This window comes from Anopheles moucheti, chromosome X (assembly GCF_943734755.1).
Source record: "Anopheles moucheti chromosome X, idAnoMoucSN_F20_07, whole genome shotgun sequence".
Taxonomy (NCBI): domain Eukaryota; kingdom Metazoa; phylum Arthropoda; class Insecta; order Diptera; family Culicidae; genus Anopheles; species Anopheles moucheti.
The window spans coordinates 6,138,121-6,151,418 of record NC_069142.1 but is presented as its reverse complement, the minus strand read 5'-3'; the positions used below and the strand labels follow the sequence as shown (position 1 = coordinate 6,151,418).

General features: G+C 49.0%; 2 protein-coding genes across 3 annotated transcripts; both read left to right on the top strand.

Annotated features, from left to right (window-relative positions):
• Nucleotides 1–211: 211 nt before the first annotated feature.
• LOC128307308 (protein mesh) lies at nucleotides 212–7,732 on the top strand. 2 transcript variants are annotated; one of them, XM_053045076.1, is made up of 10 exons: nucleotides 212–879; nucleotides 1,688–2,292; nucleotides 2,394–2,531; nucleotides 2,606–3,372; nucleotides 3,431–4,457; nucleotides 4,523–4,652; nucleotides 4,731–5,019; nucleotides 5,110–5,297; nucleotides 5,505–6,010; nucleotides 6,065–7,732. In XM_053045076.1, the coding sequence occupies exons 1-10, from the start codon at nucleotides 540–542 to the stop codon at nucleotides 6,299–6,301; spliced, it is 4,227 nt and encodes a 1,408-aa protein (XP_052901036.1). In that variant the 5' UTR covers nucleotides 212–539; the 3' UTR covers nucleotides 6,302–7,732. The 2 variants fall into 2 exon arrangements, with proteins under 2 accessions (XP_052901036.1, XP_052901035.1); XM_053045075.1 differs by having other exon boundaries at nucleotides 5,505–7,732.
• Nucleotides 7,733–8,647: 915 nt separating this feature from the next.
• On the top strand, nucleotides 8,648–13,294 carry LOC128306754 (probable 2-oxoglutarate dehydrogenase E1 component DHKTD1 homolog, mitochondrial). The gene is made up of 7 exons (XM_053044356.1): nucleotides 8,648–9,018; nucleotides 9,488–10,177; nucleotides 10,245–10,657; nucleotides 10,764–11,189; nucleotides 11,261–11,684; nucleotides 11,756–12,366; nucleotides 12,432–13,294. Exons 1-7 carry the CDS (start codon nucleotides 8,931–8,933, stop codon nucleotides 12,531–12,533), a joined length of 2,754 nt encoding a protein of 917 aa, XP_052900316.1. The 5' UTR covers nucleotides 8,648–8,930; the 3' UTR covers nucleotides 12,534–13,294.
• The last annotated feature ends 4 nt before the right edge of the window (nucleotides 13,295–13,298 follow it).

Genomic DNA, 13,298 nt, shown 5'->3' with positions numbered 1-13,298 from the left:
CTAAGCAAGGAAACATTGGCTCCCTATCCAGTAATCGCAAAACCCTTTACCGTTGCCCTATTTGAGTTTTTGGGGGGACGGGGTACCAGCAAGGTATTGCTACGCACTCGAGGTACGGTACATTTATGCTTCAGTTTGCACTATCTTATCTGCTGTTTTTTTTTCATTTCAACTTATCTTTCTTCCACCAGCACCGGAGTTCCGATAAGGATTGTAAAGACCCCAATGCTCCATCAGAAAGGCGTAAGCACCTGCTCGGCTATCCAGTTATCGACGAGACAACGCCCAAAGCGGTTGGGTATTCTGACCAGTGTCGGATATCAAACGTAAAGTGTACAGTGTGTGATCTAAACCTGGTGCTACCCAAATTTATCCTGCACCAGTGCATAAGTGTTTCGGAGCGTACTGCAGTGATTTGCAGATCCTCCAGAATTGCGCAAGAGGGGTGGACACCCGCAAGTTCCAAAAGGTTTTTTTACACCCGATCTGTGCGATACCTTCAACAAGCAATCGAGCGCGAATAGCATCGTAGCACAGCCATGCGGTGGAAGTTACTTCTGCTGCTTTTCTGTGCGGTATCGCTGATCACTCTATCAACCAATGCCGTCGCAGAGGAGTACGACCAAGATCAGGATGACGCAACGAGTAGTGAGGATGATGTTGGTGCGGTAGTGCCGGAAAGTGAAGATCAAACAGAGCCGGAACAAGGTGATCCAGCCGAGGGTGACCAAGAAAACACCGATCAAAATGCGAACGAGGACGTCATGGACGTGGATACGGCGGATGTCAGCGAGGTGAAGGATAAGAAGGGTAGATACTACAACTACGACGACTTTTTGTCTGGCCTAGATCTGTCCGATTCGAACTACAACTGGGAGGGTAAGTACTGTGTAATTTATGATGCACCAGATGAGAGGAGTTCTAGTCAGGTCTAGAGTCATGTTCTAGGGTAGAGAAAACCATGGGCGATTTTTATTTCTCGCTACCTCAACGACTCTTTTATCTTATCGCGGCAAATGGGTGACACATTCTTTTGCGCAAACGCTCGTTATTGATTAGATTAGACCCGTCACAATGTGTGTAGACTATACCTGTACACACTCTGGATATTACATTACCTTGAGGGGTTATTTTATATATCAAACCCAGCGGTTTATGTGTTGTAATGGAGTGCTGAAGGTTTGTATGTTGCAATTTTTCTTGCTGGAATCATACCCGTTCCGATACATTTGCTCAGAAAGCGACGTCTGTACACCTGTCTGAAACCTGTTATCTTGATAACAGGTGTGTTCGGCATGATAACGGCTTCCAATAATGCAATGTTTGGACAGGGCAGGTTTGGCGGACAAAGTACGCAGAAGTGTGATGTCCGATTGAAGTTGATCGATTTAAGATTACTGCTAAATGTTTGGATAAGAAGTTCTTGGTGCGTTTCGATCTGTAAGCATTATATACCGAAGTGAGGTTAGGGTTTTACGATATCGAGTATTTCAATATTCCTTAAACAAACTCGAGTGTGCACAACATGCAAGACGAAGGGTTGTGTACGACTTGCTATCTGATAACAGTACTCAGGGCGATAGATAAAACGTACAGAGCAAATGGAGGTTGCGAAATATATCACTAAAGGGAGTTGATTCACGGTCGCCATGTTTTTTTTCTTCGCAAACCACTTTTTTCTTGGCAGATCCCATAAATCGCGTCCAGCCGAAAGAACCTCCGAATCATAGCATTGATGGGGGATACACGATCAATCCGACCCGACTGGCACAGATCCGGCGTAACTTCCTGTACCCGTTCTATGATCGGGGTGGCCCGGAAGATACTGGAGATCTGCAGCGTGACATACACGCCTCGATGCCGCAGGTCCACAAGAACTTCAACTTTCAGCTGCCCTTCTTTGGCTTCCGGTTTAACTATACGCGCGTGTCGATGAACGGGTTTCTGGAGTTTTCCGACCCGCCGGAACACTACACCTACCCGCTGAGCTTCCCGATCAAGGATTGGCCGAAGCGTAACGATCCCTCGTTCATCGGTATCTTCTTCTCGAAATGTCGCATCGGGCGCATCTACCAGACGGACTATGACCAACGTTCGCCCGGTGTGTACTTCCGGATGGAGCGCGATCTGATGACGCGTACCGATCGGGCGGGTGTGGAGATGCGGGAGCGTGTTATGTGGGACATACGTGAGGGTGTGGTCGGGTCGGATACGTTCGTGCCGAAGCACGTCATCATCACGACGTGGAAGAATATGAGCTTCGCCGGTGGTATTGATAATTCGCTTTTCCGGGTAAGTGTGTGTGGGTGTGCGCTAGCAGTGCAGGTGTTGGTAGGGACCTTCGCTTATATCGCTCTTTTGGACATCTTTTATTCCCCCCACCACACATACAGACGAACTCGTTCCAAATGGTGTTGGCGACTGATGAGGTGTACACGTACGCCATATTTAATTACGCCGAAATTAACTGGTCTTCGCATACGGAAGCCGGTGGTGATACTACCGGTGGAGAAGGTGGTGTTCCAGCCTATGTAAGTCTAGCAGAGTTGAGATGAGGATATTTTCACACGAGTTCGCTCTCACTTTCCTGGGTGACATATTTCAGATCGGTTTCAATGCAGGAAACGGTACGCAGGCTTACGAGTACAAACCCTACAGTCAGGCGTCCGTGTTGCGTGATCTAACGGGGCGTGGTTGGGCAAACGGGTTCCCGGGACGGCACATCTTCCGTATCGACGAGCGCATTATGCTCGGTACCTGCAACAAGGACATTGACGCTTCCCATCTGCCACTAGTGTTTGCGCCGGAGTCGGGCAACATGCTTGGCGGCACGGTTGTCAACATTACCGGGCCTTGCTTCACGCGGGAGGATCGCATTGCGTGTCGGTTCGATACGGAGGAGGTCGTCGGTACAGTCGTCGACACGAACCGTGCCATTTGCATCCAACCGTTCCTGAAGGCCCAAGGCTACATCCGGTTCGAGATCTCAATCGGCACGGAGCGGTTCAAGTGGCGTGGACGGTACTTTGTGGAAACACCGGCAACCGCCACCGATCGCATCTTCTTCGAGACGGACGATGTGCATCGGCGCAACCCGAACGAGATCCGGATCACCTGGAATCGCTTCAACCTGACGACGAACCTGAACGCTAACGTGCAGATTTCGCTGTGGGGTTACCGCGAGGCAACGATCCGACCGGAGCTGGAGTTCATCGACATGATTGAGACGCAGCTTACCAACACGGGCGCGTACACGATCGTGCCGGCGAACTATCGCATGCGGGACAACCCGCGCACCGTCGACATGCAGTTCGGCTTCATTCAGATTAACCTCACCAACCCGGAGCAGTTTAACAATCTAAGAATTTCGCCGTAAGTACACTGCCATACACCGTACAACACCATCCTTCATCTGTTTTGTTTTCTGTAGCATTTTGTGGTCTAAACCGATACCCCTCGGATGGTACTTTGGACCACAGTGGGAACGTATACACGGTCGGAACTGGCCCCGGGCACTCTGTGAGAACTGGTTGCGCACGGATCGGTTTTTGCGCAACTTCGCCCACGAGTTGCCGATCTGCCCGTGTATGCTCGAGCACGCACTGAACGACAAGGGTCGCTTCCTGCCCGATCCGGACTGCGACCGGGACTCGAACCCGACCTGTTTGCAGCATCGCGGTGCGATACACTGCGTACGATCCGGTCAACCGACGATCCAAGGTTCGGAGCAGCAGTGTTGCTACGACCGTAACCAATACCTGATGCTTTCGTACGATCAGATGTGGGGTTCGCGCCCACGCCGTAATCACAACATCGGTCAGATACCGTGGAATGAGGCGAACAAGGTGCCGACTCTGTCCTCCTGGTTCCACGATGTACGTCCGTACTACTCCTGCTGCATGTGGCAGGATGAGCAGGCTGTCGGATGTGAAACGTTCCGGTTTGAGCGGCGTCCGTCGCAGGACTGTATCGCCTACCAGGCGCCTGGTGTTGCCGGTGTGTTTGGCGATCCGCACATCGTCACGTTCGACGGGCTGCAGTACACATTCAACGGGATGGGTGAGTTTGTGCTGTTGCGGGGTAATAATGGGCAGGAGCGTATCGATGTGCAGGGTCGGTTCGAGCAGGTTGCACGCAACATCCACGGACCGGTAATGGCGACGCAGCTGACATCGATTGCGGCACGCGGCAACACGTCCACCATTATTGAGGTACGCTTGAGACCACGGGAAGCACAGTGGCGCTACCGGTTGGATGTGTTTGCCGACCAGCGGCGCATCTACTTCGATCGGCAGAGTCTCAAGTTCCAGCACTTCCACGGCGTTACCGTGTACACGCCGACCTACATTCTGAACCAGTCTGAAGTGGTCATCATGTTCTCGTCCGGCGTCGGTGTGGAGGTGGTAGAAAACAATGGCTTCATGACGGCAAGGGTTTATACACCTTGGAGCTTTATCGTAAGTGAGCCATAGTTGTAGTCACCAGCCACTGTACTGATAATTTTTGTTTTTCCACTTGATAGAACAAAACTAGCGGTCTATTTGGCAACTGGAGTTGGGATATGGCCGATGATCTGGTTACTCCCGGCGGTGCAATAATAACGCCCAACATAAACAACTTCCAGAATGTGCACGAGCAATTTGGGTTACATTGTAAGTACTTCGCCTTGACGATTTGATGCTGTTGAGGAACTCCTTCCAATATCTTGCTTTATCCAATGTTTTCTACAGGGATGTTAACGGACCGAGAGACAGATAACGTGGGGCAGGCTCTGTTTACGCGAGAGTTTGGTCGAACGTCAAGCTACTTTGCGAATCAGAGCTTTGTGCCGAACTTTATACGTGAACCGAGCCAATTCCTGCCACTGAATCGAACGCAGGATGTACAGCGGGCGGAAGAGTTGTGTGGCCAGAGTTATCAATGTCGGTTCGATTACGGAATGTCCCTGAGCCGAGAGATGGCACACTTCACCAAAAACTATCATGCGAGTGTTATCAACATACAGACGATAAACGATAAGTAAGTAGGACATGTGGGCTAATTCTTGGGTGATGAAGTTTACTAGAGGAAGTAAATGAAATTGACTTACCTGCCACTGTTGTTATACAGACGTATCATATCGTGTGGCATTCTGGAGACGCCTCGATTTGGACGCAAGTCCAACTTCCTCTTCACACCTGGTGCACGTGTATCGTTCGAGTGTAATGAAGGTTTCTTCCTAATCGGCGACTCGCGTCGCATCTGCTTGGAGAACGGCCAGTGGGATGTACCGGAGTACGGATACACGGAATGTTTGCGTAAGTATGCGACAAAAAAAACAATTTGGGTATCTCGGTGAGAAGATCCCGCGCGCACTAGGCGTACGTACGTAGCTCACAACCTCAATCATCGTCCTATTCTGATCCTTCCAATACCACCTCTCGTTCTAACGCTGTCCGTACTAACCGACACATCCAAAACGTTCACGTTCACAAACACGTACTCCATTTTGCATTGTCCTGCAGGTGGTGTGTTCTATTCGCGTCGTACGGCTTGGATTGCGATTGGCATTGTCATTGCTGTTATCATACCGTTGATGCTGTGTATCGTGTGCGGCGTGTACTGTTTGCGCAAGCGTAAGCGCAAGGAGGACCCGGACTGGCGTTTGCCGCTGCCGTCCCGTTCCGGCTCTCGGGCGACATTGCGCAAGGGCGATGACAGCGAGTTCGACGACACGACGATCAAGAAGACGTTACGATACGACGCCACCTACCGGACGAACGAGCCGCTCGAGGGCAAACCCAACATCCAGTTCGAGCAGAAAAAGATGGACCTGGACGAAGAAGATATTACATCCTCGGAAGGAGGTGAATATAGCGCTAAGGTTGCACGCGATATCGAGTATAAAAACCTGGCTGATCAAAAACAACTAGGTCGGCGCAGTCAACGCGGGCTCCAGCAGGCGGGCATGTTCTCCGGCGAGGAAGAGGAAGATGACGACCCGAAGGGATATCCACCACCGCCACCGCCAGTCACGATGACCCAACAGCAACAGCAGCGCCAGGCCCAGCAGGCAGGTGCGGAGTCACCGACTCAGACATACGGTGCCTACAGCCCAACGTTCAGCGATATCGACCAGGTCAGCAGCTTCGCCACCGAGGACAACTCACCGCTGAATCAACGCCGACCACAGAACGGCAACCTGTCACCGCTGCCGAATACTAGCCGCAGCTACTACACCGGCGAACAGGGTCAAACACAACCCTTGGTGCAGAACGTTGGACTGCCCAATCGCATGGACAGTCGTTCGACGGAGGTTTAATGAGGTGTACCTTGACATACAAATTACGACATCTTCATTGTATCAGTATAATACGAGCACACACAAACATACACACACATACAGACAACACATGCACAGAGATACACACGAACGCACAGCTAGAGGGTCATTGTGGTGTGTTCTTTCTGTTACTAATATGTCCATGGCAGTCATGAGGTAGGAGAGGAGTTCGAGTAGTTTCCAGCACACTAAGGAAATAGCATTATAGTTTGCATGACTTCAGTACTCTGCTAGTAAGAACCCATCAGTTTTTGAGCTTAATCTTATCTTCTTTTAAGTACGACGACAACCAGCGAAGTTAGCGAACCAGGCATATATATATATTTAGCAACCCCCCGGTAAAGCAAAGGGGCCATGTTTTTTTTTTTATATTGGAGTGTTCTGATAAGATAAGCGCAATTCCCGTTGACAGGTGCGCATTCCGTCTTCACTTCACACCCAACCTAAACGTATGTGGCCAGAGCAGTTGTTTTACCTCCTTTCCTTTGACATTACGACCAGTCTTCGTTGGGGTGGTACAACACTTCCATAGAGATCCACACATCCCGTACACGCCATACTGGCGACAGCGGTAACCTCACAATACAGCAATGGCAATGCCTGTTCCATGTTCAAGCTAGTATCATTCCAAAAATTTTGAAGCACACACCACGAACTCCCCCGGTCGGACGGAATGGAGCAAGGGAAAACATTCAGTTGCACTTTTCACTCTCTTTTCTCCCCGCGTGGTAACGCGTGTGTCATTGCAGGTGGGGAAGAGTATGTTGCACGCAATACGAGCACCTCATTCGGTATCGTGCTGGTAATAGTCATCCCGATACTGCTCATCATCATACTAATCGTGCGCTACAAAATCAAACACTTTCAACGTGCGTCCGCTGAGAAGAGCAGTAACAACTTCCAGTAGCAATAGGGTGTTTAACCTAGTACACGCCTTTAATCAGTACACGGGTGGTTATGTGCCTATCGATCGACTAAGCTTAGCGTAAAGCATAGACAATAAGGACTGTGTTTCTAACTTCACCCCATAAACTACTTCTAGGTCTATTTTTTTCTGAGTATAATGTAAGGTTTTTGTTTGGAACGGAGATAAAATGTACGCACCGCGTGCTCAAGCACCAAACCGTCAAATTGATTAGTTTTCGTGCAGATTGGCTACAATAACTAGACAGCAAAAAGAACATGCGAGATAGCAAACAGTCGGAATGCTTCTCACAATATTTCCTAATCTTTACCAGACAAACATTGGAACAGATGTGGTCCATACTGCACAATATGATTGATGGAATGACAATAGGACGACAACAGTTTTCGACGAGTTGCAAACTAAAGGTAAAAATCTTTCAGTACAACAAATATCACAAAAACACCTAACCTATGCCGAGATTAATCAATAAAAAAATAGTTTTATGTCCAACTCAACTACTAATGCTGTTTAATTTTTTTGTATAGTCAACTACGGTAAACAACACTATTTTAAAGTAAAGTAAAATAAAAAAGGACATTTTTGAGGATCGCTATTCTTGTGCACAGGAGTTTGCTAGGAGATCGCTTTCGACTCTGTCCCGACTGGATCTTTAAGCTACAACATAGATCGCAGATAAACCTAACCTATACAACTCCTTCAAGCTTATTAACGCTGTCCCTCTGTGTTTGTTCAAAACTGTGGCGTACGATAACGTTGTTCAATTGCCAATCAAATGATCATAGCGGGGTTGTCGATTCGCTTATCTTGAATGGACAACGTCAGATTCCTGGTTCCTGGTAGTCAACGTTTTATGTGTGTGGCAGTGTGAAGTACTAGACATCTTGAGATCTGCTAAAGTAGATAATAAGATATGCCATCGAATTGAAAACAGCCATGAGTTTGTAAACTTTTACTGAGCAGTATTCCGTACTCTGAAAAGTCCTTCTTCGATGATTGATATTAATCATTAACGATGCGTACATCATACGCACTGGATTTGAGATTGATGTTCATAGCATACACAAACGTCATTACGCTACGTCACTATACTATAGAAATTACTCCACTGACCACCACGTTTGTTCTAGTGCGTGCACAGGGCTCAACAAGGCAAGCTAGTTGCGACCGGCTTATCGACGAAAACGTACTCACACTGTCGCTCGTTGCGCATACATAAATAAGCGAGCTGGGCGTAAACATGTTTACGCATACACCGGCCGCGCACACTCCATACGGTTTGCAGCGTATGTCGCAGGGCTGCGTATCAGCGCCGAAACTGATACAGTACGGTCCGGGTGTTCGGGGTGTCCGTTGTCAGGCACTGTAATCTTCAGTATTCCTTCACCGGTTGCTTCTCGGTGTGGAAGCCGATTTGGCGAGCCCTTTACCTCCCGAGCGCTCAGTGTGTTCTAGCGCGTTAATGCGAGAGGCGCGCCCACCGATTTTTCAAACAGATCACTTCTTACCAGCCCGCAATTACTTTGCCTTAGCAACACTTTCCTAACGGTGTGTGCGTTTGTTCTGTGCGTAGTGCTGCATGTGTGTGCATGTGAAAGCCGGACGGTGAAACGCGAAGGATACCAGACGAACGAGAAGTGAATAAATCTTGTGCGTTTGTTTACGATCAGCCGTACCCTAACGATGTTGGGCCGTTTGTTACTGTCTCGAGGATATCACAGCACGAAGGGTGTGTTTGGGAATCGACCAAGGCCTACCTACCGGTACGAAGGTAAGCGTTTCTAACATTTCATATGGATGCAGTAGATAGAACTAAAACGTGCTTCTTCTATCAAACGGTGTGCAAAGCATTCAATCACCCGGCGTACAGTAGTCGTCAGTTAGGACTTCCTTCCATCACCAAAACTGTCATGACGGTATCTGTGTAGGTAGGGTTTTTTTTGTGCAAAGATCAGTTGCTGAGTGAGTTTTGTTAAGCTCCTTATCACACCGTCTATACTGATGTCCACATGAGCCATTCAAGTTGAAGTATGTGAATTCCTCTCGTACCTGCGCATCCGTTGATAAGGTCTGCTTGACGATGGCCTTGCCACGCTGCATTAGGCAAAGGAGGTTGTACTCGTCCTACTATAGATCACACGCTGAATAACAGCACATCGTCATGCTTATCTAGGCAAAAACTGTTGTTTTGCTTTCGGCACCATTAAATTATGATCCTCCCGATTATCTCATACCCACAGGAGTCAGTGCAGCGGTGTTGGAAAAGCGTAACAGCAACAGCAATGTGTACCGATGGGTAGAAGCGTACCGCACACATGGACACCGCGTCGCTACGATTGATCCAGTCAAATTTAACTCCTCTGAGGCGTGCTTCGACCAGCTGCCAGAGCTCCAATACACTCGGTATGGGCTCACGCCAGAAGATCGCGTCGATCCGACCGGTTTGCTCAACGTACCGCAACAGCAGGCACTGTCAATGGCCGAACTGGATCAACTGCTTGCCCGCATGTACTGTGGTACGTGCAGCATTGAACTCGGGTTCATCGAGTCGGAAGAGGAACGCGAATGGCTTGCCGGTCGTTACGAACAACTGTTCCAGCAGGAACCCACCGTCACCGAACGGCGCGACATTGCCGAGCTGATGCTCAAATCGCAAGCCTTCGATCAATTTCTGGCGATCAAATTCCCGACCGTGAAACGGTACGGTGGTGAAGGTGCCGAGAGTATGATGGCATTCTACTGGGAGCTGTTCCGGTGTGCCGGTGAGGCCGATCTGCGCAACATCGTCATCGGTATGCCACACCGGGGCAAGCTGAACGTGCTAACGACGCTGTTCGGTACGCGTCCTGCCAAGATATTTAAAAAGTTCAAAGGACATCCAGAATTCCCTGCCGATGCGCAGGCGATGTGTGATATTGCAAGCCATTTTCGTAAGTTGTTCAACACAGTCAACCGAGCCGTTTGCGTTCTCATCGCGGTTCCTTTCCATTCGCACAGATACTTCAACGGATGTGACAGTGGGTGGGAAAACGTTTCATCTCAATATGCTGCACAATCCGTCGCATCTGGAGGCGGTGAATCCCGTCTCGATGGGGAAAGCACGGGCCAAGCAGCTCGCGCTTGCTGACGGTCCGTACGACGTACAGGGCGTGGATGAATACCATCGCTCGAAGGTACTGAACGTTCAAGTGCACGGCGATGCCGCCTTTCCCGGGCAGGGTATCAACCAGGAATGTTTGATGATGGCGAATGTGCCACACTTTGAGGTGGAGGGCACGATACATCTGATCGTGAACAATCAGGTCGGCTTTACGACACCAGCAGAGCGGGGCCGCAGTACGCGGTATGTTTCCGATCTGGCAAAATCAATCATGGCACCGATCGTACACGTCAATGGGGATGATCCGGAGGTAAGACCAGACTACAGTATGACCTAAAAGAGTGGAAAGAAATTGTTAACAATGCTAAGATGCAGCTGTTTTTGTTTACCTCTCATTGCTCACACAATAACTACAGGCGCTGGGAGGCGTTACGAAGCTTGCCGTTGAATATAGGCAAAAGTTTGGCAAGGATTTCTTCATCGATCTGAACTGCTTCCGACGCTGGGGACACAACGAACTGGACGACCCCACGATGACAAATCCACTGCTGTACAAGGTGATACACGCACGGAAGTCCATCCCGGACGTGTACGCGGAAAAGCTTATCGCAGCCGGCGTGTTTGACCAGCAAGATGTGGACGCGATCTCGAAGAGTCACCAGAACTATCTGACCGCAGAACTGCAGGCGCATGAGCAGTACGAACCGGAGCGCTCCTATTTCGGCAAACAGTGGAGTGGACTTCAGCAACCCGGTGATGAAGTAACTGTGTGGAACACGGGTGTCGACTACCGGTTGCTGGGTCACATCGGGCAGGAGAGTGTAAAGCTGCCGGAAGGTTTCGTGAGTAGTCGACGTTTTTTTGTGGATGTACAGTCTAATGGAAAGATCATCTATTTTGCATCTACTTTCAGAATGTTCATCCGCATCTTCAGAAGATACACATCGATGCACGGTTGAAGAGAATCGCCGAAGGTCAACGGATCGACTGGGCAACGGCGGAAGCGATGGCGATCGGAAGTTTGATGTACCAAGGGTACAATGTCCGGCTAAGCGGTGAAGATGTCGGAAGGGGAACGTTTTCCCAACGGCACGCCATGCTGGTCGATCAGCAGACGAACGAGATCTTTATTCCGCTGAACGCAATGGCGGCGGGCAGCCCGAATGCTGGACGGTTTGAACTAGCGAACAGTATACTTTCGGAGGAAGCTGTGCTTGGGTTCGAGTACGGCATGGCTATCGATAGTCCCAACAATTTGGTACTGTGGGAAGCACAGTTCGGTGATTTCTTCAACGGTGCACAGATCATCATCGATACCTTCCTCGTTAGCGGTGAAAGTAAGTACTGGACGAGTGTACCATTAACAGCTCTCTTAAGTTGAGTATCACTTTTATGTAAAATCTCACAGCAAAATGGATGGTCTGCAATGGTTTGGTGATGTTACTACCTCACGGTTATGATGGTGCCGCTTCTGAGCACAGTTCCTGCCGCATGGAACGCTTTCTGCAAATGACCGACTCGCGGGAAACAAGCCCCGACGGTGATGCGGTCAACTTCCAGGTTATCAATCCATCAACACCCGCCCAATACTTCCACGCGCTACGCCGTCAAATGATACGCAACTTCCGGAAACCGTTGGTTGTGGTAGCACCGAAGACGTTGCTGCGCCTCTCGGACTGCGTGTCACCGCACGGTGACTTTGCACCGGGCACACACTTCCAGCCGGTGCTGGCCGACCCGGAGCATGGTGAGCGCATCGATCCGAAGCGCGTGCGGCGCGTTGTGCTGTGTAGCGGCAAACACTACTACACGCTGCAGGCCGAACGGAAATCGCGCCAGGTAAGCGATGTCGCACTGGTGCGGTTAGAATCGCTCTGCCCATTCCCGGTGCAGGCCATACGGGACGAGCTGGCAAAGTACGCGAACGCGCGTGAGTTCGTTTGGAGCCAGGAGGAACACCGTAACATGGGCGCATGGACGTTCGTGCAGCCGCGCTTCGAAAACATGTGTGAAAGAAGGGTAGGCATTAGAGTAGCTGTTTAAACTATTTTACATTCTCACATAATCTCACCTTCGATTTGTAGATTCAGTACCGTGGCCGTCCGGAAGCTGCTACCGTTGCGGTCGGTGTCAGCCAGTGGCACGTGAAAGAGGCTGAGGAAGTGATTAAAACCACCTTGTATTAAACCTTTCTCTTCCTGATTACAATCACCATCATCTCCATCATTGTCGCTCTTTGATTTTGGGGATTTTTATTTAACGTTCTGTTCATTCGTGGAAACAAAATGAGACCGTACATCGCTGTGGGGGAGAGTTGATAAACGATGTTGCAAATTGACTATTTATGTTTTGGTATCATTGCGTCGAGTATCTGATTGAGCATCAGACCAAGTATGGGTAGTTGTTATTCTATAGAGTATTTGTTTTACTATTGCACATGATGTAAGCATTGCTCTCGGTAGATTGTATGTACGGATGAGCGTATCTTCTGCCTATACTGCGTTATTAGAAGCGATAGTCTCTATCAACCATTGCTATCGTTCCATATCTGAGTCTTATTGAGCCTTGCGTTTCTGCAAAAGTTTCACGAAATTTTCGGTGCCACATTGAACTACTTATTAAACGATAAAATTTAAGTCTTTCTTGCTACCCGATCGACAATGTGTGTGCACAATGCATGAACCTATCCTCAACTGTATTGTCTGTCTCCGAAAATGGACCAACATAATATGATGTTTTTGCTAACTAGTTAAACAATTTTTTTTAATATACGCTCGTCTAAATTTGGAAAAAAGATTTATAAATGGGTGACAATTTTTTAACACTTTCTCAAGTCAAACTACACACGTACATAACTGCTACACGTAATACAATATTGAAAGGAAGGAAAATTCTAAATAAAATGTTTTCTAACTCTCACGGCGTATAAATGAACACAAACAATTTCGTAA

Coding starts and splice junctions, on each gene's coding strand:
- LOC128306754 (XM_053044356.1), top strand. CDS start 8,931: ATGTTGGGCCGTTTGTTACTGTCTCGAGGATATCACAGCACGAAGGGT. Junction 9,019..9,487: donor GCCTACCTACCGGTACGAAG/GTAAGCGTTTCT, acceptor TCATACCCACAG/GAGTCAGTGCAGCGGTGTTG. Junction 11,190..11,260: donor TAAAGCTGCCGGAAGGTTTC/GTGAGTAGTCGA, acceptor ATCTACTTTCAG/AATGTTCATCCGCATCTTCA.
- LOC128307308 (XM_053045075.1), top strand. CDS start 540: ATGCGGTGGAAGTTACTTCTGCTGCTTTTCTGTGCGGTATCGCTGATC. Junction 880..1,687: donor TTCGAACTACAACTGGGAGG/GTAAGTACTGTG, acceptor TTTTCTTGGCAG/ATCCCATAAATCGCGTCCAG. Junction 3,373..3,430: donor AACAATCTAAGAATTTCGCC/GTAAGTACACTG, acceptor TGTTTTCTGTAG/CATTTTGTGGTCTAAACCGA.